This window comes from Podarcis raffonei, chromosome 8 (genome assembly GCF_027172205.1).
Source record: "Podarcis raffonei isolate rPodRaf1 chromosome 8, rPodRaf1.pri, whole genome shotgun sequence".
Lineage (NCBI taxonomy): Eukaryota > Metazoa > Chordata > Lepidosauria > Squamata > Lacertidae > Podarcis > Podarcis raffonei.
In genome coordinates this window covers 47,507,745-47,532,861 of record NC_070609.1, presented here as the reverse complement: position 1 = coordinate 47,532,861, position 25,117 = coordinate 47,507,745, and the positions used below count along the sequence as shown (strand labels likewise).

At 43.6% G+C, this 25,117-nt stretch overlaps 1 protein-coding gene across 6 annotated transcripts in view; it reads left to right on the top strand.

Moving 5' to 3' along the window:
• Nucleotides 1-25,117, top strand: part of RIPOR1 (RHO family interacting cell polarization regulator 1) — a 96,572-nt gene that overhangs the window by 30,049 nt on the left and 41,406 nt on the right. For 2 of the 6 annotated variants that reach the window (XM_053399756.1, XM_053399758.1), the window contains exon 1: nt 5,655-5,820. The exons of 3 other annotated variants lie outside the window; for them this stretch is intronic. In XM_053399756.1, the coding sequence (XP_053255731.1) occupies nt 5,670-5,820 (151 nt within the window). In that variant the 5' untranslated portion in view covers nt 5,655-5,669. Of the gene's footprint in view, nt 1-5,654; nt 5,821-22,861; nt 22,983-25,117 lie in introns of those variants that run through there. One more of the 6 variants, XM_053399759.1, reaches the window with a different exon arrangement.

Here is a 25,117-nt window from a genome sequence, read left to right as displayed (position 1 = left end):
TCTGAAACCCAAGAGAGATACTGCCCATCAGTGTTGACAGTACTGAATTAGATGTACCAATAATAATAATAATAATAATAATTTTTTATTTATACCCCGCCCTCCCCAGCCAAGGCCGGGCTCAGAGCGGCTTACAAGCAATAATAAAAACAAGATGAATGATTACAACTTAAAAACAAAAATAAAAAACAACATTAAAATAATGGAACATTAAAATATTAAAATGTAGCCTCATCGCAGGAGGAGAAGGAAAAGAAAAAAGAAAGGGATGAGACTCAGTAGAATGCAGCTTCCTAATACCGTACTCTAACTGGCAACAGTTCTCCAGGGTCTCCAACAGAGGTCTTTCCCCATCCCCTGCAACCTGATCCTTTTAACTGGTGATGCCAGGAATCGACTGCTGGATCTTCAACTTACAAAGCAGGTGCTTTGCTACTCAGCTGCTCGCTTTCTCTCCCTCTGCCCCCAATTTGTTGTCACGTGGGAAAAGATGATTAAGCCACACCTTAGCAAAAGTTGGCATCTTCCTTTGGGCCATGTGCAGTGTTGAAGCACATTATCTCTGTTCCTAAGTCCTATAAATGTCCTCAGACTTTAAGGGGAACTGCTAATTGCACAGAAGGGAGTAGATTTAGCAATGCTGTACTGATGCCCACAGACTCCAGCTGCTATAATTTATAGTGCAGGAACAGTGGGTACACCACAACCGCCTCCAGAAATATGTTCAGCAAAGAATTGGGCAGCAGACTGCTCAAGCTTTACATTTAACTTTGCTTATGTTTCAGAGACAGGGAGAGATTAATGTTGTTCCTGCTCACATGAGAGGTACATTATAATAATCACATTCTGTTTCTCATTGCTCAGCTTTAGTGCCTTTTTACACACACACATATATAACTGTTATTTTTGCGAATTTATTAAAGTAGAAAAGAACACAAAGAGGGCAGTAAGAAAAGCAAAATCGTCAGCTCACTTTCACAGAACAATAAACATCAGTACATCCATCTGAATTTACACATACATAATGATATATGCCCTCCAAATGTCTGAGTATGTACCCAAACAAAGTTGGTGTTTATAGAAAGTAGATTCAAATGTAGCAAGGGCATTAAGGCCTTCAAACAATTGCATAATAGATGGTGAATATTTATCTCTCGAAGATAAAGATGAAGTGTAAGTCTCTTAGCAACCACAAGCACCAATAAAGTCTGTTTCTGTTGTCCTGCTTTTAGTCTCCATGTACAGGAATATAATTTAAAAGTACATGAACACCCACATATATCAATAATTTCTCCATTACATGATTAATATGAACAGCAACTTCAAGAAGGATGTACACTGGACAAGTCCACATCATATGTCTCAATGAGGTATTTCCAACATTGCACCTCCAGCATCTACCTGACAGGGCCTTCTTATACAACTGCTGTGGAGTCTAGTATACCCAAAATGCAATTTTTTTGCTGACTCAATCTCAATTTTAAATCTAAAGAAACATTCTGTATAGATTCTAAAGCAATTTTCCATTGTTTAGCTTGCATGGCACACTCTAATTCATGGTTCCATTGTTCCATAAGTTTCTGATCTTCTACTTTATAGATTTCAAATAAATATTTATAAACAGTAGCAACTGGTTTGGTATTTTATGATGATCCAGTTATTATTTCCAGCTGTTAAGGGGGTGCTGAATACTCAAAGCTGATGGGCCATAAATAAGACACCATTTATGTTGCTTTGGAAAATTTTGAATTTCCTCTTGATCTTATAAAGTGGATTCAAATTTTGTACTACTCTCCTAAGTCGCAAGTAAGAGTAAATGGAATCCTTTCAGATTTGTTTGATAATAGAGAAAGGTACAAGATATACTGCCCTCTTCCTCCACTGATATTTGATCTATGTTTGGAACTGTTGGCACGTGCAGTTAGACAGAACAGGAAGATCTATGGTTTTGTGCATGAGCAAGTGGAATTTAAATTAGGTTTGTATGCACATGATTTGTTACTATTTGTTGGTATGGACCCATCCATTTTGGAATTAATGAGATTTTATCAGTTAATGAGATTAACTGATAAAATTTAGTAGAATTTCTGGATATACGAGAGAAAGGTTAAAATATGAATTAATGCCAGTGGGCGATCACAAATTGCCTGCTTTTTATGCTAACTGGTGTTTTTGCTGGTGCCCAAAGATTCTAATGTATTTAGCGATCTTGGTTCCTGCAGATATTTGTCAGATTATTAAATTAAATGTAAATAGGTTAATAGCAACATCTCCATTGATTTGTAAAGATGGGCGCTACTTAGATTTAGTATTCTGAATAAGATAAATACACGTACTGCAGAAATGATATGTTTTGCTTGGTCTACACATTTCCCAAGCCTATTTTCAAAAGTGTAATGAATTATTTTGGAAGTTTATTCAGGGTATTTCTCCACCTTGTGTATCACTTAAAAGAATGCTGTTGCCTATATCAGAAGGAGAATTTAATTTTCCTGATATTTGCCCTGCACCACATGGCATATCTGTTTATGTTTATAAACAGCTGGCGAGTTTTTCCCCCCTATGACTACCTCAGTTTTCAGACTTCCTCATTCCTCCCCTGCCCCCAGTTTGCATGACCTCTTCCTTCCAGATTGTGCACAAGCGAGAGAAGGGGAAGCATAAATGCTGAAAACTCTTTTGCCTTCTAGTTCCCTTCTGTTCATTGGCTGAGAATGGCTAGGAACAGGGTCTAGTTTTAAAGTGACTTTGCCGCTACACAGCCATGCAGGAGTCACCCAGAGGCTGCCTGTTGCCAAAATCTACAGAAGGGAAAGCCTGAGTTCATAAGTGAAAAGCGTTTGCTTTTTACAGTTGTTCCTGTTGACTCTGATCTTAGCTGGGCACCTTTGAAATGGTAGTGAAGTGTGATAGACAGAAAAGCTGGCTTTCCATAGCATTATTCCATTCCAGAGTACATTTCATTGGAAATAGGAGCCAGGCTGACTCACACTGAACTCAGAAATTTTGTAATGGGCCATAGAAGTATTTGTGTAAACTGGTTCTTCCCTGCTGGAGCCTGCATATAGCAGTGCCCTGGAGTCATCTGGTCAGCAGTTCCACGGATATCCAGAATTTCTTTCATTTATGCTTCTTAAATTTGCAGTAGTCTTTCCCCAGCTAGGCCCAAAGCTGTGATGCCTGGAAATAACACTAAGAAGGCTTCCACTTGGACTTCACAATTCCCAGTTTCCAACTTCGTTGTCACTGGTGTATATGTAGTCAGCTTTGCATGTTTCACTATGGTAAAGTTGCCTGGGTCAGCAGCGGCACTTGATTGCCAGGATATTTGTAAAATTCCAAGTGAAAAGTTGGAACATTCATTCATTTTGTTTTGATCTTTTTATTAATGCATGTGCACTCTCGGGAAGAAAGGAATTGAAAAGAAGAAGAAGATCAAGCCAGTACCGGCAGTTGAAAAGTGATACTGTTTACAGGGACTGTCTTTCAGAACATGTAATGGTGGAACTGAAACATACAAAGATAGTTAAGATACTGCTGATGAGCATCTTAGTGGGAAAGAGGTTGGGGAGATAGGGAGGCTGAATGTAGTTCCATAATCCTTTTGAACAGCTGATATGCAGAATTTTATTTTATTTTTTTTAAAAGGGATCCACGTGCTAAAAAAGTAATGATTGCAAGTGAAGCAATGCACCAGCCACATTGCCAGCTGCCTGGCAGGCCATTTCTCATTCCAGATGTTTGCCAGTAAGTGAAAAGCTAGCCCTCTAATTGTGTCGAATTTGAAGGTCAGAAAAATTGTCCTTTATTTCTTAAGATGCTGGAATATGACATTTGGCAGCCATTTCGTCTGGACTCTTTCGTAATGACACAATTCCACAGGGAGGGAAAGGTAGTGCAGAAGCACCTGGAGGCTCAGGGGAGTCACAGGCACTGCTTGGCAGAGAAGAGGGGGGAGAGAATGGACAGGTCATAGTGACTCATGGCATAACTGGGAAGGAGGTCTTGGACCTTAGCCATGCTGCTTCCCTGGTCTCCTCTAGGCTGCTCCAGAGTGTTGTTGCTCTTAGTTGTGCAAGAGGATGAGCCAATGGATTACTCAGATTGGGGGTTGGGGATGTGACTGCTGAGTCGCCTTCTGCTTGGTCCTTATCTTCGGCTGCTGTGAAAGCCTCTGCCGGGGACTGCAATTCTAAAGCTTCCTAAGGATTAGAATTGCCCAGCTGGATCAAAGAAAATACTGGGGTGTAACCAATGGAATATGAAATGTCTTTGGTTGTAGTCCCACGTTTGGCACTTTTGGTCTGTTCTGAATAAAAGGACAAAACGGGTCAAATTTTCCATTTCTATACATGCATTTAAAACTGTCCTGTTGCCTGGCATTGAAACTGAATCTGAGCTACATACAGGGAAGTCTTCAGCCAGTCAAGTGGTAAATTTAAACTTCAGTAAGCCTAGTAGAAAAGGTTCAAGTGGCTTCCTGGTTCCTGAGCCAAGGGAGACATTGTGGGTAGCCTTAGAAGGAACCCAAACCCACCCTCCTTCCACCATACTTCCTTCCTATATCAGCAAAGCTGGACTGCGCAACTATAGAGTTGCAAGCCTCTGTCATGTGTTTGCTGTTGTTCTTCTAAATGTGTCGATCGTTGATAGCTGTGCATATCCAATCCCTGCATGTACACCAAGATGAAGGGCATAAATTCATTGAGCTGAATTATTGGTCCATCTCATCGTTACTCTGGCAGTGGTTCTCCAGGGCCCTGGGCAGAGGTCCATTTTGTTACCAACCACCTGATCATTTTAACTGGAGACACCGGGAATTGAACTTGGGAATTTTATCCATGCAAACATTTTCTTTACCACTGAGTTACAGCTCCTGCGTTCTCCTTAATGCATACCCAGGAACCGCTAGACCAGATAACTTAGTGAGGCTGCAAAACAAAACGGTCCAAGTTCCTATCCCTTTCACGAGATGCTGTGGAGAATATCCCCCTCCCAGTTAAAAATAAAAGCTGGAGGGTCCATATAGCTCAATCCCCTGTTCAAAAGAGAGGACACGCACCCATTAAACAAGGTGACAATATGACATAAACAGAGAAGAGGTGCACTTCAGAATATGCCAACAAAACAAATATATCTGATGAGCTTTAAGGAAGTGAGCCAAGCCACATACTGCAGTGGGATGCCAAAAGAAACCCCATGTGTACACAAAACAAGCCCAAACCCAAACCTTAGAGTCCGAGCCAGTTTGAGACAGAGCTTCAATTCTTCCCTGGCCACAAATATGGAATTCAACCAGACTCTGAGCAGAAGGAAAACCTGCCCAACAGATCTTCCAAAAGTAAGCCTGGCAAACTCTTGTTCTGCAATATGCCAACATTTCTCCACACTGTTCTCCCAAGTTGAAGAGATCTGATCCCATGGCAAAGAGATGCCAGACTCAAAAGGAAGGCAGTGAGCTTTGCCTTTAAACAGATTGCCTGGAATTGGTCTAGAATCTTGTGTGTGAGAGAGATGGGGGACCTGCCTTAAGGCAGCCTCCCCTTGTTATATCTTACTCAGCATGGCAGCAGTCTCCTGTCTCCTTCCCGTGTGGGTGAGGAGGGGTGTGGGAAGGAGGCGCTTCCCCTTGGTTTCCTGTCTCAATCACATGGCTTCGGACGGTTTCCATGGCAAAGGCAGGAGGGGGTGGGTGCTTCAGAGCGAGTGCCTTTAAGACTTCAGTGTTTTCGCTCTGTCCATGGGAGTGGAACAAAGGAAACGCGACAAGAGCCGGACACGATTTCTCTCCCTGCCTGATCTGCCTGCGCACCTGGACATGTAAGTCTCCAGGGGCTCCGCAAACATTTTGACAGGTGAAACTTAAAGACAAGGCAGACAGCCCTGGGATAGCCGAGTGTGCCCCCCCCGACACTTTCTATCTGGTGAGCGGTATGTATTTAGCTTGTAACTGGGCTGGCTGAGATGCAACGCTCACTAGATACATTACCTCAGTTGCAGTCGCAGGATAGAGTGCAAAGGTTGTGGTACTTGGAGGAAGCAGCTACCAAAACCAGTTATCGCTCTTGACTAGTGATGGGTGGAGAGCTTTGTTATGGTCCTGCCAGCCATGGATATAAGCATGAATTTCTCTTTGCTTGCTTTGCTGTAGGGTTGAGGGGTGTCTCTGGAAGGCAGAAGAACCCGGATTTCTGTTTCTGCTTTGCTAAGAGCACATCTTCAAGATCCTTAGAAGCATACTGGTTTTTGCCTTTGCATCCTTCAGCCTCCTTATTTTTGCTTGCTGCCATAGTGGTTGAACTCTGGAAAGAGAAAAGTTCTGTTTCTCTAGTAGACTTTTATTGGTGATATGGGAATTCAGACCCATGTGATGGCTTGTTAATATTTATTAAAATCACATTTTCTTTCTTCCTCCAAGGTAATGGATTCAGGGCACCACACATGGTGGTTTTGTCAACAGTCTTAAGGGAAGTGATGGTAATTTGCCCAAGGACTGTTCTGTAGTGGGTTTTGTGGCTGGTGGGGGATTTGCTGTCCAAGCCCTTCTGTTGCATCCTATTTCTTCTTGTGTAACATGGTAGACTACAATTTGTCACTTTAGACATGATGGCGATAAAATGTGAAAAGTTCTTAGCAAACAGAAAAGTACCACAACAGGGAAGATAGGGTGGTGGCTGTTTTTAAATGGCAATTCAGAATTGTTTTTCCTGCCCAGTTGCAATCTGAAGTGGTATAGTTCTCCTTACAGCCTTAAGATTCCCGGTATAGATCAGGCCTTAATACATTATCAGGGTGTGGTAGTTTCTGTGGCTTAATTGATCTGGAGTTAGAAGATTGTGACATTTGTATGTGGTGTAAACCTGGGCCAAATGGGGCAGGTTATTTTGCCAAGCAAATCGTGGCTTTGAAAAGAACTCAGGTACAGGGTCAAAGGCCTACATTTTAGGGTTGTTTTTTTTGTTGAACTTGTGATTAAAGCCACAAGCTAATGAATTCAAGTAGAGAATGCCAAACCTGTCTGGTTTAGTAGTCATCGATATGGCAAAGCTTATGGCAAAGTCACCAGCATATTCACCTGTGGAGAGCTGTCAGCCTGCCAGCCGCTGTATTTATAATCCTTACCATCTGACCTCAGCCTCTGCAGCGGCAAGCAATTGTTCTTTCATTTTCTGCCAAAAATCTTTTTGAGAGGAAGAAAAACATTCATTGGGCAGAGCTTTGCTCTGAAAATATTACAGAAATTTCCCTGGTGTCGTCCATATATTATTTCAATGAGCCAGGTTTATGATTCACATCGTATTTTATAGCACCCTTGGATTTTATCTTCCTTTGTTTAAGGCTGTTGATTGTAAGCTTAGCATTCTCTTAGCTACTCTGTGTTCGTAGAATCATAGAATTGTAGAGTGGGAAGGGATCCCAATGGTCATCTAGTCCAACTCCCTGCAATTCAGGAATCTCAACTAAAACATCCATGAAAAATGGTCCTCCAGCCTCTGCTTAAAAACCTCCAGTGAAGGAGAGTTCCACTGCTGAACAGCTCTTACTGTCAGAAAATACTTTCTGATGTTTAGTCAGCACCTCCTTTCTTGAATCCATTGGTTTGGGTCCTAGCCTTCAGAGCAAAAGAAAACAAGCTTGCCATCCTCCATGTGACAGCCCCTTAGCTGGGTGAGGATTAAAAGACGTAAGAAATTCCAAATATTATAATACAGTTATGTCCCTTTAAGTTGTGAAAAGGGTGGCTTTTATTTGTTTATTCCTTTATAAAATGTATTGATTCTCCCCCCTTTTTAAAAAGTGTTAACACAAAATTACAGTGCTTTACAATAATAAAAAATTACCAATAAAACTAAATTTAAATAATTCAAGCAATAAAACAAAAGCATGTATCTTTTTTCACAGTAAGATAACTTGATTCCCACATCTGATTTTCTGCACTGTGGGAGTGAGGTGCCAAGCTAGATAGGAAGAAGGCTTGTTAACGCAGATTGTGTTACGGGAAAATGAAGGAAAAAGGAAAGGAAGAAAGCTCCTAGTTCTTACTGATGTGGGTTGTAGCTCAGCATCTGGGCGGTTTTACTTCAGATTGTGACTCATAGGATTCTGCGTTCCTCAATACAAATAAATAACCAAATCCTTGCCCTTAGAAATGTAGCATGTCAGGGAGAAGGCTGCATTAGAAGCTTTCTCCCTGATAAGTAGTTCACAAAACAAGCCCTCCATAGAGTAAACTAGATTTGAGGGAAAGCGTTCCTAGTGTAAGCCGCCTCTCTGACATGACAGCTTCTTAAGAACAGGGATTTATTTATTTTGTATGGTAAAGGATCTCTGCTCCTGGCCCAGCCTGGGTGGAACTGGTCAAACACGGCCTAATGTGTAGAAAGGAGAAAAAGGTGAATCCTTGTGCTGATAAATGTGTGCAAAATATTGATTTATTTATTTTTCATTATTAACCCCATTGATGGGATTGGATTAGCAAAAGTCTGTATGAATGCAACTGTGGTTATTTACATTGGATTACATCAACAGGTGTAGGAACGTACAGCTATTTCAGACCACCAAGCCATTTGGATAATTGCAGTTTGGACAACGGGTATATTGTAGAGTTTAATAACCAGAACCAATGCGATCAACAGATGTTTAATGCAATTTTTGGGAACCTATGCGATTGAACAGAGACCAAGGCTATATAGTTGAAACTACAGTATATTGTTTTTAATGGAGGAGGCCATCTGTTCTGTCTCTTGGCTTCTTGAAGGCTTTTTTTTAAAAAAAGGATCCTATTAATCTTGCAAGTTCTCCCTCCTCCCCTTAATGGGAGGTCTGTAGAATAATTAGACTGCAGTCGTTTCCTGAGCCCTCAACAGCAAACAATGCCTGTGCTGGTTGATTATGTAGAAAAGCCACGTGGATTCTGCCAAATGACAGCTTATTAGCTGAAATAATTGCTGCAAAGCTGCTTGTGGGCTGGGCTGGAGTTGAGAGGTGGGCGAAGAAGAGAGCAATTCAGGAACATGTGGTCTCTGTATATATCTGTGCTTGTTTATGTAGGTGTAGGCAGGAGCCCTCCACAAAGGAATAAAACTCCTTGCTTAGGTCAAGTTTTCTGGTGTCTAAGCATTTATGAGATCCCCGAGTCTGCGTTTTGTAGTGGTGCCTTTTTTTTGCCTAGTTCTCCATTGGAGCATCTCTCTTTGTGCTGTACACTTCATAAGTTCCAAGGAGGGATGGAGAAGAATTTTGTGCAGTCTGCATTTTTAAGCAAACTGACCTAATTCACGCCTCCCGGACCAACACACAGATCGAAATGTAATTATCCTTCAGATTTCACACCTTGGGTTGCATTCAGCCAAGTTAAACTGGGAGTAGACCCACTGAAATTAATATATCTAAGTTAATTAATTTCAGTGGGTGTGCAACCAGTAGGACTAATGTTGGATACATCCCTTTTCTGAGATTTGCAGTTCTCAGCACAAAAATGGACCAAAATGAGTTATATTAGGGTAAAATATATTTAGAATAATTGATATAGAACTGGTAAAAAACATCTATATGGAAACAGCATGCACAAAGTTTGTACAGGCCAGAAATGGACTGATCTGCCCACTCCTAGTGCCAAGTCACTGATACAAGTCTTCAGCAGATGGGATGCAGTTACTTCAAAGTGATGCTTTCTTGAAACTCAACTTCTGCCTTCCCTTGTTGCTGCTGTGCTGCAGTAGAATTGTGTTTCTAGTGACTTCAGCTGTTCTGTATGAACCTGTGATGGATTTGCTGCTTGTAATAGTCTTGTTGGGATCTGTCCCTTGGGCTGCTGGCAGGTCAGGCTGGCAATGCCCAGACGAAAAGGACTGCAGGATGGGCATGCTGCACTGCAGCTCTCAATGGACCAAGTCCAGGTTAAAGCCAGAAATAGCTTCCTAACCGCTTTTGACCTCTGCTTCGAGTTTGCTCCCAGCCAGGCTGCTCTAAAAATGTGCCCTTGGGAAGCCGCCTCTGCTCTCTGCTGCAAGACTGCAGCGGAATATCGGGGTTGGTGTCATCTGTTGTTGGACTCTGCCTCCCATCACCCCGACCACTGACCAGTCTGGCTAGGGCTGATGGGAACTGTAGTCCAGCAATATCTGGAGGGCCACAGGTTCCTCATCTCTGCTTTAAGACTACAAGAGCAGGGGGACTATTTAACAAGGAAAGGGAAATAGTGTGTCTGTTGGTTTATTCAAGGTAAACAGCCACATCTCTAGAGAATGATGTAATTTGTATGTTTATTTGTATGTAATTTGTATGTATATTTATTAGTTACTTTTTTATCTTACCCTTCCACAGAGGAGCTCGGGGGTGTGTGTACTTTTTATCATTACAACAACCAGGTGAAATAGGTAGGGTTGACAGATGGCAACCAGCAGTCCAAGGCCATCCAATCCGGTAAGGTAGGTTATTGTTGATAAATCAGTATTGGGGGGGGGGGTTGGATGTTTGAGGATGAGAAAATATGCCTTCTCTTATGGTCAGTTGGTGATTTCATGGTTGAGATGAGCCACAACGTAGGGGCATCTTGGTTCACGTTCTTAGCTGCTACCAGCTTGTGCTGGTGTTGAGGTGCAGCAATGAGTTGCAGTTTTAAGGATCAGTTTCTTGATGAGTACCATAATTTAAGGATGGAGGCCATTCAGATGATTTATAAGACTTTAAATTCTGGATTTTGAATTTTTCCTTCTGTCTACCTTTATTATTTCCCTGAGTGCCAGACAGATGCTGGAATGGTTTTGCTGCAGAAATAATACGCATTTCCTTTATTTGCTCGTTTCCTACCAACAGTAAATGAGTAAGGCGTTCTTACTTGCATCATGGGCGTCACTTGCCCATATATTTTATTGCAACATAATCTGATGCCTGTTTTCTTGGTAGTGGTCTGAAGAACCTTCCATCACAGCCATGGGCAGCAATAAATTTAATTCGTTTCTGCTTCATGTTCTTTCCACTGCAGCAGCGGCAGTCTGGCTCGCACAGTCCCATTGTCCCCAGCTCCTTTGGCAAGCAATTTGCTCTTGGCAAGGCCAGTGTTAATCAGTGTTTGGCAGCATGCAGAGGCCATTGAGCTTCCATGCTTAATGCCCACCTGCTATAGTACAGCCTGAGGACCTTGCAGGACTTTAGAGCTACAAAAGTTGGTTTCAGTTGCTGGTGAAAGGAGCAGAGACGCCATGGTGCAGGGAACACATCAGGATAGATGCCATTTTGTAGTGTACGGTGTCACTGGTGGAGCTCAGAGCAGGGGTGGGGAATCTTTTCTGCCCTAGATCCTGATCTTCTCCAACCCTTAGCAGGCCAGATTTGACAGGTGAGTGGAACTGTCTCTCTGTCAATCAATCACCTTGGTATCTCTATGATGTTTGGTGACACTGTGCTTTGAAGCCCAGTTGTTGGGGCTTCAAGGCTCAGTGTGTGACTGTATGAAAGCCCTTTTGCAAACAGCCCTGCACTGTTTTTTGAACTTCCAAAAACCAAGGAGTAGTGCAGGGCTGTTTGCAAAATGGAAATTGCTTTCATCTCCCACCAGCTGATTGGCAGTGGGAGCTCACCTTGCTCTAGCTGAAAGGAAGAATTGGGAGCTTGCATTAAGCTCCCAAACATTTAGTTGTTGCCACATGAGTGCCTGCCTCATATCTGGTCAAGTGTGGGGTGGTGAGCATGTCTTAGGGGAAATGGCCTCATAAACCAAATTGGGAGCCCTGGTAAGCCACATTTTACTCACGGGCTTACCCAGCTTTGTCCTAGAGAGCCTGTGAATGCATGAAATAAAGAGCATAGGATGTTTTGAGTGCATCCATGTGCAGAGCAGTCTATAGACCTGCTCATTGGATGAGATCTGCACAAGGAAATTGAGATAAGAGTCATAATAGTTTGAAGCTGTCTTGGAGAGCATCTAGTCCACCTTCCTCCTCAGTTCAGAATCTGCAACTCAAGGTGAAACTATTGCAAAGTCCCTGACAGATGGCTGTCCAGTTGCTGCTTAAAAGGCCTCCAGAAAAGGAAAGATCACCATTTCCTGAGGCAGTCTGTTCCACTATCAGAAAGCTCATATCATTGGTATGCCTCTCCCAAGGCTTAGCTGAAATCTGCTTCCCTCTGTTTCCAGCCTTTGTTTCAAGGCCTGGCCTTCTGGAGCAAGAGAGAATGAGTGCTTCATTTTCTGTGTTACAGCTCTTCAGATCTTTGAAGATCCCAATCATGTCTTTCCTTAACTTATTATAACTTAGGCTGATCGTATCCAGTTCTTTCAACCGTTTCTCACTGCATCGATACCAAGATGGTGCTACTGGCTAGGGATGGGAGTGAACCCTAGAAGGTAATTCCCTTTCCCACAATTCTCTCTGTTGTGGATACACATTGCGTACAAATTCTGTGAATAGCACTTGGCTCGAAAATGGCCTGTGGCAGCAAAACCAGAGAGAGAAATTCCAAGTTTATTGGAAACCTCCCTGCTTCTTACCTGTCTTCCTTTTTGCCTGTTTTGGATTGGAAAGGAAGCAGCAAGGCTGCAAGAATACTGATTGCTTCTAAAAGAAAGACATGGTAGCATTCTGGGGGAAATGAATAGGGACACCAAGCCTTAGAAGTGGAAGTGGTGTGCAGGTGGGGATAACAGCATTGTGTTTGTGGCTCAAATTAGATGCAGGGCATGGGTGAATTTTGTATCACAGTATTGTGTCTAGTCTTCCAACTTTGAACAGAGAATGGTGTGGGGCTTTTAATCTGAATATATTACCAGGGGACCCTTGCAGACAAAAAACAGGAAGATGCACTGAATAGTCTTCTGGTAGCAAACCTATACTACAGGGATGGGGGACCTGTGGCTGCCCAGATGTAGCTGAAGAACTACAAGCATATGGAGAGCACCACATACACTGCCTCTGTCTCTAGAGCTCTGTTCTTGTTAAAATTTAATGAGAACAAATGAGCTGGTGTGCATCGGGAAGAAGGAAGAACCTTTCCCCTGAGACGTGTGGTATTGATAAGAGTTCCTGTAGTCCCTTGGTATTTGAGAGGGCAAAGGACCTCTTTAACCCTGAGAGGGGGGTGATATCTGCAGCCTGAAGTGTCCTTGCCCTATGTTGCAGGGTAGAGTCAGCTTTGCTGGTAGATCTGAGAGCCATTCATAGCGGATTGGCAAGGTTTTCTGGCTCCCAGTAGTCTAACCAGAGAGGCTGCATCACCAACTTTTCATCAGGAAGGCTGATGAAAAGAAGAAACTTTAACCAGGGGCGAATGTTTAGTGTGAAAGCACTGTGAGCTCAGTTCTCATGCTGTGAACGAATTATTGGGCTTGGGATGCGCTGAGAGGCGTCTTTAACTTGAAATGTGTATATTTTGCAACTGTCTCCAGTTGGTGGCTCTTCCCAGGTGTGTGTGTGTTTAAAAAAAGGCAAATTGAAAGCCTGAAGCCCACCCAGCCCTGCCATACAGCAGCTTACCTATCAGTGGACCCTTCTTGTGTCAAGGGCTATTTGCTTCCAGTTCATTTCACCTATTCTCTTCTCGGTTTATGGGTTTATCATTTTGCTTCTAGCCAAATTAAAGCTGCTGGTCCCCCATTGCTGCTGTAACTGGTCTGGCATAAGGTAGGGTTGAGGAACCCCTGACTCTCCTGGACTATGACTCCCTCTTCATGGGCCATATGGCTGGGGCTGGTGAAAGTTGGATCCTGGTAACATCTTGAGGGCCACAGGCTTTCAGGAACAGCTTTCTCCAGAGATATATCTTGCTCTCAAAACACATTCCCAGAGTGGCTCCCCGCTCCCAACTCTGCAACAGTGAATTAAGGTTCACAAGGAGGGATGTTGCTATAGGTGCTGTCACCATCCACAATAAGATTAACCTCAACCAGAAATTTAGCTTTTTTTGTGGGGTGGGGGGCTTGCATTGTAGATTTCCCTTGTAAGACCCTCTTGCTGGTCTGTGAATACATTTTTTCCACCAAGCCTTTTAAGAACTAGGACTGTTTATGTTTAATATGGTATAAAGCTACTGATAGTATGTGTGTTTTACCAATGAATTCCTTTATGAAGGGTTGTTATTGTTTTATTTTCAGCCATTTTGAGGGTCTGCATAGCTGAAAAGCAGCCTGAAACATTTTCTATAGAACTAAATATATAGGTTTCAACTTCTGATTAACAAGCCCTCACCAACCTGGTGCCCTCCGGATGTTTTGGACCACATCTCTCCCTGTGCTGACTGGGGCTTATGGGAGTTTTAGTCCAAAGTGACTGGAGGGCACCAGGTTGGTGACGGCTGCGATAGACTGTGTGTTGAAGACATATCAGTGGCTTCATGAGCAATTCTCCTAGAGTAACAGCTGTTTAAGTGGAGGATAACTCCTAGACACATGGTTATATATGACTGGGATGGGCAGGGGGGGGATATCACATGCGCATTTATGTTTGTATTGAGAAACCCTAAGCAACTTCCAAGGACCTGCATGCTTCTCTATAACAAAGCCTGGAAGCTGCTGTTTTAGGCCAAGAGAGGCGGACCCAGTATAGACATAGCAGGACAGGTGGGTTTGAGTGTTAAGTGTCACAGCTCAGTGGCATCTGCTTTCCATGCAGAGGGTCCCATGTTCAATTCCCAGGTAGGGCTGGGAGAGACCTCTGCCTGAAACCCTGGAGAGCTGCTGCCTGTCAATTTAGACAGTGCTGAGATAGATGCACCAATGATCTGATTCAGTATAAGGTAGCTTCCTAGGTATCTATGTAAGAAATAAAGCAGTCATTTATTTTCTTCTTGCATTATCTCCCAATCTTTTCAAACAGATAGGATTGCACTCTTTCTTTCCTCTCTCTGCTTTGCCCCTCTGCGTGTTCCTTTCAACTGTTGCTTTGTCTCCCATATACGCTCTGTGTTCCTCAGTAAGAAGGCATTAAACGCTCTAAATATGAGGCAGCCCAGATTGTGGGGTGGCGGGGCAGAAGCAGATGGGGAAGGAGGTAGAGTGTGCCAGGCTCTTTTTTTACCCATGAATAAATTCTTTCTTGCACTCACATTGGAGATCCCGAATGAAATGAAAGCTTTTAGCATCAAATGATGCTTCAGGGAGCAGCCTTTCAACTGGGGGCAGGGAAACCACTGGAGTTCTTTTAAAGGGTCTTCTTCTCCAGCTGAAAGAGTGATGGGGGTGGAGGGAAGTCTGCACGAGCCCATTAACCTTAGTCGCAGCTCAGTGCATGCTGTCTTCCTCGCATGCCTGTCACCGTGTTCTCCCAAGAGAGATGGCATAGCCTGTTTCAATCTAAAGCTGCCTTCTGTGGATGGGGGAAAAAGATGGCCAGGAAAAAAAGATCTGAAAACCTTAAAGTGCTTTATGAATAAATGGTTAATTAGCTGCTAGTCCAAGGTGAAGCAGGCAGGCCCAAATCTGGCACTTAAAATAAATTATGTAAATGTGAATGTACATTTACATCATTAGTTCTGGTTGCGATAGTCCCCCCTTCCCCCTCCTGTTTTTCTCCAGCTAGTATAAAAAAGAGGCTTTCAAAAAAGAAGCCAGTTTGCCTTCTCTTCTATCTTTGTTTTATTGCTCCTTTCATTTTCAGCTTCTTTAAGCCTATCACTGGTACTTAGATCAGAATCTTATCCTGCAAACCAAAGCATCCTTAATTGGAAGCAAGTCCCATTGAATTCCCTGGGGATTTAATATCTGCACAAACATGCTTAGGCCTTGGCTCTGTAGGAACATGAAGCAGAACCTTGTATAACAATGGTTTTTTGTGGTTTTTCAGATACTGGAAACAAGGCTTTTGATTTAAATAACTGTTTTTCAAGGTTGGGGGGGGGGAGACTGTGTTGCCAGTGTGTTGATTACCTGACAAAGTCTGCACTTTGAATATTATTCAAAAAAAGCAGTAGTCCATCCATGGCCCTCATTGTACCCTCATATCTGCCATCCTCTGGATACCTTAATCCAGTGCTTTATTTTCTGTGGGCATGAAGGGGTACGCATACCCCAAAGCATATTGTGAATCTAAGTTTGGCCTCACTGAGGGGCAGTATTTCAATATGAGTAGAGTAGGAAAATGAGAGTACCCCTAAACTTTTTAATAGAAAAAAAGCACTGCCTTTTTGGATGGCCTCTGTGGGCTGAGTGAGATGAGTTTTCTGCAACTAGATATGTGTACGAGGACCCATCTGTGGAAATGTGTCACTACCGAAGCTGATCTGCAACTTATTTTGGAGGTGCAAAAGAGAATTCTATGCATTGGTTCTGATAGCTAAAATGGAATTTCCAAATTCAAGTTCAATATTTTTGCCATAAACAAGTAAGCAAGACACAGGATAATGGCAGACCATAGCCCATGTTACCACTCAGCTATTGAGTACCAGCCTGCTCACCTAATTATAAAAAGCCATTTTGGCCTCTTCATTCATCTAGGTAGAGGGCACCTTATTTCATGATCTTAGAAACAGTGGTTTGTAGGAGCCCCTAGGCATTGTGGGGAGAGCAAAGTAACAGGTTCTTGTTCTTGCAAGGATTGTAGCAGCTTGGCTTGCTCTACACTGCCCTCTACTGCCAACCTTCAGTTCAACTACATCCCTGAAGCGTAGGAGGATTCCTTATGCATACAGAGTCACACTTTTGGTCTATATGGCGTAGTATTTTCTATATTAAGGTCTGGAGATCTGCTGCCAGCCAGGCAGGAGTCTTGCCAGTCCCCAACTGGAGATTCTAGGGATCAAATCTGGAACTTTATGGATGCAAAGCATGTGCTGTACCACTGAGTCCCAAATGCTGAACCATTTTGGGAGAACTGGAGTTTTAGGGAACCCAACAAAGCTCCTTAATTTTATTTTAGCTTAAAAAGAAAATTTAGTCTCCCCCAATCCAAGGAGGTTTGCTGGAAATAATAAATAAATAATAAATCCGTAATAAGTAAACTACTGATAGTAAGGGGGCAGAATCAACATTTTTATACCAAGACATTGATCCTCCAGATGTTGTTGCACCATGCTTCCACTATCACTTGTCATTGGCTGTGCTGGCTGGAGTTGTTAAGAGTTGGAATCCAACAATATGTGAAATGCCACAGGTTCCATGTTCTTCTGGGTGATGCTTGGGCTTGGGAAAGGTCAGGAAGGCAGGATGCAACCAGCACGTGCCTTCCTAGTATTCTAGTTTATTGCATTAGAAGAGTCCTGCTGGATTAGACAGGCCACCACCATTGTGTCTTACACAGCTGCCAATCTGATGCTTCTAGAAAGCCCACAAGCAGGGCTTGAAGGCAGCAGCCCTCCACTGCCATTTGCTGTCCAGAAACTGGTGTTCATTTGTATTCTGCCTCTGAACATAAAGGTTCAATTTAGCTGTCAGGGCTAATAGACCTATCTGTGGCTGTCCTCCCATTGGTTAGTATGATCACAGAAAGAGTATGCTTCAGAGGGTGTGTTTGATTTGATCCAAGAAAATGTTGCATGTTATAGCTGAGAAGTGCTCTTCTCGTGTAATGTATGTAAGGTTCTTTTCCGTTTAGGAACTGAAAAACTTATCAGCTTGCAAATGGGTGGTTCGCTAGCTCCTGCCATTCCTGAAGACACTGGAAGCAGATAGCAGCTGTTCCCTCACTTTCTCAACACACCCATAACAGAAATACTAACAAACATTTTGTTTCTAGTCTGGGAGCTACCAAGGTCTGGCACACTGAGTCTTGTTCCACATCCTACCAAATGCCAAAATACAGATTGGGTCATACGTAATCACTCAGGAATTTCTGTCCTGAACTTGGCTAATCTCAACATCCGCTGGGGAACAGGAATTCCAAGTGTTTAGCACCTGTCTCTATACAGAAGTGCTGCACGTGCTACCATGAAGCTGGCAATACCTGTCTGACTGGTATGTTGTCACCCAGTCATCTGCATCAGACAGACAGGTCAAATTTGGGGTGTTGAGGGCACGTTGTTAGAAAGGGTCATTGGTTGTGATGGGAGGCCAAATGGATCTCTCTGTGTGTTGGTATTTCACAAGGGGCTTTGGGAGTGAATTTGTTGTGGCCAATGAGGTATCTGGTGATACACACTGTTTGGGTGGCTTTGTAGAGCAGAATCAGGGTCTCCTTGATCCACACTGAAAGGACTGAACTCTGCTTGGGAACTGGAGGAGGAAAGCTGGGCTAACACAGGCTGCAGAGGAAATGAGGGTACAAGAACTTAAGGCGCCTTAAAAAACAACCACCACCACCACCACCACCTTTCCAGTTTCTTATTTGTCTGGCTATTTAAAGGGAAGGCGCACAGAAGCAGGAAGTGGGATGGACTTTGCTGAATCACAGTGGAATATTCTATCATTGGGGCTGGATTCAAGGAAGAGAGGGAACGCCTTTCCTTTTTTTGCTGAAATCTGATGAATGGAGGAAATCTCGTCCTGGATACATTGAGCAGGCAAGGTCCAGGCTATGCTTTCCGGAGATCTGGCAGGTGGTGAGGGGCTCCTGGTTTCCATCTCCATGTACTTCTCTGGCACTCCTCCTTTGCAACCAGATATGTTCACCAAAAAGTCAACAAAAGGGGGCTAGTTATCGGGACAGATTAGTTAGGTGGTATTTAAGTGCATCCCTTATAGAGCTCAACTCTGATAGTATCTGCAGGCTTTTATTTCCAAAGGAAGAGGTGTCGTTTCTACTTTGTTCTAATAAACTCTGGTGTGACATGAGAATTGTTTTGCACTGAATGACCCGGAAAAACTATCTGCAGACAAATGCCGGCTCCCTCGGCCTGTAAAGCGAGATGAGCACCGCAACCCCATAGTCGTCTGCAACTGGACTTAACTGTCAGGGGTCCTTTACCTTTACCTTTTATGGTGTAGCCCAGGGGTCAGCAAGGTTTATCTTGCCTGGGCCGGATCGGTCCTGCATAGATCCCTCCGTGGGCCAGATCATGCGTGCGCACCTGTGATTTTCGGCATCTGCGCATGCACAGACGTGATTTTCGGTGTCTGTGTCTATGCAGACATGATTTCCGGCGCTGCGGAAGCGAGTCTCCATGCTGCACTGTGCTGGTTTAGCACAGCACACAAACGGGCAGCTCGGTTTGGGGGTGGCTCGTGGGCCAGTCAAATGATCTCTGCGGGCCACTTCCGGCCCATGGGCCTTAGGTTGCTGAGCCCTGGTGTAACCCATACTTTCGCCAACCTAATTCCCTCCAGAGGTTTTGACCATTAGCCATGCTGGCTGGTTCTGATGGGAACTGGGAGTCCAGCAATGTCTGGAGGGTGCCAGGCTGAGGGTATCTGGTCCAGCCTAATTAAATCTTCATCTTATTTATTTGCCTACCTCCTCCACTTCACCTCAAACTGCCAGTTCTGCCTTTTTCATCACACCTCTAAACAATGTTTCCTTCCCCGCCCTCTTTTTTTTCATTCTTGCATCCAACCTGAATAATTCTTTATACTATATGTGACCAATGATGGATAGGAGGATGGAATGTGGGTATCTTATAAATATAAGAATAAAAGTTCTAGTGAGCTCAAAAACATGCTGTTTGTAAGTTTTACTTATACCTAGCTGTTGTCGTTATGCAATCGCCACCCTACAGATGGCGCCATGAGTGAATGAGAGAGAGAGAGAGAGAGAGAGAGAGAGAGAGTAGAGGGGACTCCTTCAAAGAACTCAAAGGAGCCTGTTTTGAGTTTAACTGTGCTACTTCCGGACAACAGTGAGCTCTCTGAGGGGCTTTCCACCTTGCAAGATTATTTCCTTGGGAAAGGCTACTTTTGATTAAATCTGAACTCACACAGAAAAGGTGTAGGCAACTGGTCAGGCTTGGCTTTCTCTCCGCAGGATTCAAGACTTAAAGGTTTGTGCATGGTTTGTGGAGGTGTGCCAGCTCATCTGGAAACTTAGGGCATGGGTAGACATTTGCGTATCCAAGGTGATATGTGGAGGGAGAAACCCTGCTGGCTTAGCATGCTAGAGGCAACTGTGCTTTAGCTGGATTTCAAATGGGTTTTGCATGCTGCTAGCTGTGGAAAAGCTGCACTAGGGATGTTTGTGGTACTTTGTAGCACCAGAATATATTTCCAGCCCCTGGAGGCAGAGGGACACTAGGTTGATTGCTATGTGCTGCATACAAGCAGAAGGCCTGTTAGTAAAGGTAGCCATTTAATTACCATATTTTTTGCACCATAACACTCACTTTTTTCCTCCTAGAAAGTAAGGGGAAATGTCTGTGCGTGTTATGGAGTGAATGTCTGTGGGTGGCGGGGGGATCTGCTGCAGTTGTGAGCAGAGGATCCATGGTTCCCCTTCCTTCCCTCCTCCGTGGTTACAAAGCATGGATCCACATGGATCCTCAGGATTTTTGCATTGGGCTACTCCAAACTCACTGTCAGATCACATGTCTGTGGCCACAGCATGAACCACAAAAATCATATATCCACTATTTCGTTTAGAATATTTTTTTCTTGTTTTCCTCCTCTAAAAACTATGTGCGTGTTATGGTCTGGTGCGTGTTATAGAGCGAAAAATACGGTAGCTATTTCATACCATAGTACAGGAAGGCAGCCAGGGAGAGAACTTTCCTTTTACAGGATGACAAAAGCTTTTACTTGAAAGGATTTGGGTGTTGCCTTTGTGTTCTGGGTAAGGTTTAGTGGTACCCCATTGTTGTCTTCTGACATCTTCCCATAATAGCTGTGCTAAGAGACCATAGCTAAGAGACCAGCTGTCCCCTTTCTTCACTATAACCTGCCCAGATTGTTAAGGCCAACCAAGAGCACTGTTATTCAAAATTACATTTCTTTGTATCACAGACCTAATTCTCTGCCATAAGGTAGAATGTGGAAATGAAGGTGTGTGTATGAGATGCAGGGAAGGAGCTGAGCTCAGGCAAACAGGCACTGTGTGTCCCTTCAGGTCTGACCCATAGTCATGTCTTGGGTGCATCACTAAGTGACATTTCCTGGGGCTTTGCGGCTTTGCTTGACCATAAGGAAACAGAACTGGTGGTTTAATTTGCAAAGAGGAAGGTGTGGAGATTCATATCTGGCTGGGACCTGTCCCTTTTTACATGGACAACTTGCTGCATGATCAGAGTTGTGGGGTGTATGCTATGAAGAGCACAATCACTTTATTCAGGGCAATCTAGCCATGCTCAGAGATTCATTTATTAAAAAGATATGGGGGATTGGTCTTCAGTTGGTGGGCTGCATGAGTGGGCTGTGGTTTGGCGGTGACTGACTGGGGCTTTTTCTTACAGAAGGAAAGAGAAGTAAAGGGGTGACCAGATGCTAAGGAGGCAGAGTTCCTTTATCTTCCATAGCTGTGTAGAGGGGGGAAATGGTTAGGTGTGGTTTTCTCACTCCTACATGACAAGCTGTCTCTGTAAACACTCCGCCTCTTATGTAGCTATTTAAACAGCCTTGTAAATAAGCCCACAAAAGTTACTAGCATGCAGTGTTTTTTACTAACCTGCTAAGGAAATTAGTAGCTTGTTGTTTCCATGATGACCACAGAGGAGAGGAAGCTTCTCAACAGGCTTGTTAAAGAAAGTGCCTTCTGCTATACAGGCTGGTGGAGGAGAGACAGACTTGGTTCAGAGGAAGCAAAGTGGAGGCTGGTGGGAGGAGGAATGGAGAGATCCACCCCCTCTTTGCCAGCCCACTCACTCCCCTGTGTGGAAAATCTGGTTGCCATGGGCGATCCAGTGAGTTATTAAATACAGTGCTGTAGATCTGTAAATTCCTTTGCATCTGGTCACTCTAAAGTGGTGGGTGGGATGGGCAGAGCAAAGAACAGGTTAGTTGCGGGGGGACACAAAGTCTCACCTCTAAGATGGCACCTTCTCGAATGCCAGGCTAATTGGAGAACTCTCTGCTCTGGCAAGGGAGTGAGGTGATAGGAGGCGATAAGAGTTACTGTTGTCTTTTACAAATTTATATAGATGAAGTGGGATATGTCAGCTGATCCTAATATACTGGGTAGTGTGCAATGGGTAGTATTACTGGTGTGTGTGCCTGTGTGTGTAAAAGAGAGAGAAAAATCCACATAGCTGCATGCGTTTCTGGACTCACCTTGGGGTCATATAAAGGAACACCGAAAGCTGCCTTACACAGTGGTACCTCAGGTTAAGTACTTAATTCGTTCCAGAGGTCCATTCTTAACATGAAACTGTTATTAACCTGAAGCACCACTTTAGCTAATGGGGCCTCCTGCTGCTGCCGCGCCGCCGGAGCCCAATTTCTGTTCTTATCCTGAAGCAAAGTTCTTAACCTGAAGCACTATTTCTGGGTTAGCAGAGTGTGTAACCTGAAGTGTATGTAAACCGAGGTACCACTGTACTTGAGTCATATCATTGGTTCATCTTGCTCAGCATACATGGATTGGTGATGACAGTCCTTTAGATGTTCAGGCAGGAGTTTTTGCCAGCCCTACCTGGACTGAATTTGGAACCTTCTGCATGCAAAGCAGATGCTCTACTGCTTGGGGGGCTGGGTTTTGTCATAAGTTCTATAGCATTTACTACTATATATGCTAAGAAAAATTTGAAGTGGACCTCATGTTGAAGCTTTGGGTTCTGAAAGAATGAAGGCTTCTGTTCTTGTTCCAGGGCTGTGATATTTTGGCTAAGAGAAAAACAGCCCAGCTGTTGACATTCTTGGAAGTTCTTAGACAGTCTTCTCTGTCTTCCTGATGTGTCTTCTTTCTTCCCCGCCTCCTCCAGAGGTAGGGCTTCCTTCTCTTGCCTCTCCATGGCTGTGTGGCTTTGACTCACCCTGGGAGCAGCAGGAACTGCAGTGATGTCAGGCTGCGAGGAGGGAAGTGTGGGAGGAGACACACTGCCCTGTTTGGCTGGCTGGCTGGCTGGGAGCTCTTGTCTCTGCCACATTTCATGGGATAAGGATGAGAGCAAGCAACACTGGTACTCAAGGCCTTGCTCCAGTCTTCAGTGTGGGTGATGCATTAACCCCAGCTTCAAGATGAAAGGGAAATACAAAGGTAATGGTCTCAGAATATGTCCTCTTTTCTTCCTGACTTCCAAACCGTTGTGGTGGGATCCCTAAAATGAAAATCTTGGGAAGGGGGTTCCAGGCTGAAAAATGTTGAACTGTAAGCCAGGAACTTCTCTGGTTTAAATATCACCTCTGCCATGAAGTCTGGACATGGCCTCAAGCAAATTACAGCTTTTCAGCAACCCTCAAATGTGCAATATGATAAAACTGACTAGGCAGCCGGATAAGATTATTTTTTTAAGGATTGCTCCAGTAATGCATGTGAAGACCTTAGAAAACTTTTAAAGCACTACGTAAATACTAGACAAACTTTGAACCTGGGACAAGGCAATAGGTGGGATGTTTGCCTGCATGGCTCATTCTTAACTACGTAAATCCCAGTGGATAACAAGGAAGGAAAAGCTTGGAGAGGAGATAGGGACCACCCAGGTGAGCCAGTAGTGACTTTCTCTCTTCACTGCACAGGGCTAAGTGAGTGCCAGGTCAAAAGCTTGTTTTCTGTGGCATATGAGTTACTAACTTTGTCTCTTGTTTAATGGCCTGTTGTTTAATTGTAGGATTGTAGTATTTTGGTACTGTTTGAATTTTGTTACTGTGGTTGGGAAAAAAAAGTTTTTGTTTAAAAGTTATAAATCAGTAAACTAGAGGGGAATAGAGTTAGAGCTCTGGAGGAATTTCAGGGATGCCTCATTTCTGCTTTTTTGGATTTAGGGCACAAAGCTGCTCATTCTTGGCTGAATCTTGGGATGGAGATTCTATCGTCTTGTAAGCTGCACATCCTGCACCCCAGTATTTGCTAGGGAGTGAGTCAGTAGGCCTGGGGCCACATAGCAGAGACAGTGGCAGTGAAACCTGGCTTTCAAGCTCCTGTTTTGTTTGTTTGTTCTTTTGTTTTGTAAGCAGATAAGATGTTCCTGGTGCTCACATGTGAGCTACGTTCTCTTCCTCTTCCTTTGCTCAGTTATCCCTAATATATAGGTTGACCTGATCTGAAGTACTGTGGGAGTGCTGGTGATACTCGCCAGGCCTCATTCCTGGTTTTGTTTAAGTACTGGGCAGGATAGTTGGGAGGTTGCTAAAGGTGTTCACAAATAGGCAGTGATTGGTTGGAAGAGGTATGACTGGATACAGGCATGGTGATGGTAGTGGTGGTAGGGTCAGAGAGGAAAGAGTTGGAGTAATGGTGTTTAACTTAGACTAAAGAAGAATAAGTTTGAATCCTTATTCAACCACAAGTCTTACTGGATGACCTTCATTATTTCTGGAGATGATGTTAATGCTATAAATGTCTTGTTTTAAACAACATAGCTTTCATTTGGTGGTAACAGAGAATAGGGGCTTCAGTGCCTTAAATTCATTCATTTATTTACAGCATTTTTATCTTGCCTTTTGACTGGAAGGTCTCCAGGACAGCTTAAACAAAACATTTAAAAATAATATTAGTAATAAAATTGAACGTTGAAATGACCATGGAGCAAGTGTTAATAACACCGACACACCACAATTAATGTTTCAAATAGCTGTGCCGCACTTTCTGTGCTAACAGCACTGTGTAGGTGTAGGTATCGGCAGTAGGTTTTCAAACTCTTTAAGTGTGGGTTTCACTGACAATTACTCAGGCATAACAACATTTATTTGAGGAACAAGAAAAACAATTGATCTGAGTCTTTGGTTTACTGCACATGCAGTAGTAACTAGAAGCTTCCTAAACTAGGGGTGGAGAACTTGTTGCTCTCCTGATGTTGCTGAAATGCAGCAACTCCCATTATTCCTGACCTCTGGCCCTGCTGGCTGGGGCTGATGGGAGTTGAGATCCAACAATATCCGAAGGGTCACAGATCCCCAGCCTTGTCCTAAACCCAATCCCACCCAGCTAATCCCCGCTGGCCCATTCCCTTTTTCATAGAATTGTAGAGTTAGAAGAGACTACAAGGGTCATTTAGTCCAGCCCCCTGCAATGCAGCAATCTTTTGCCGAATATGGGGCTCAGACACATGACCCTGAGATTAAGAGTCTCATGCTCTGCCGACTGAGCAATCTACTTTGCAGAGACTGTCAAATGACAGAATTCCACCTCCAGTAACTGGTCATTTTATGCTCTCTTCATTCCTCACTCCTTAC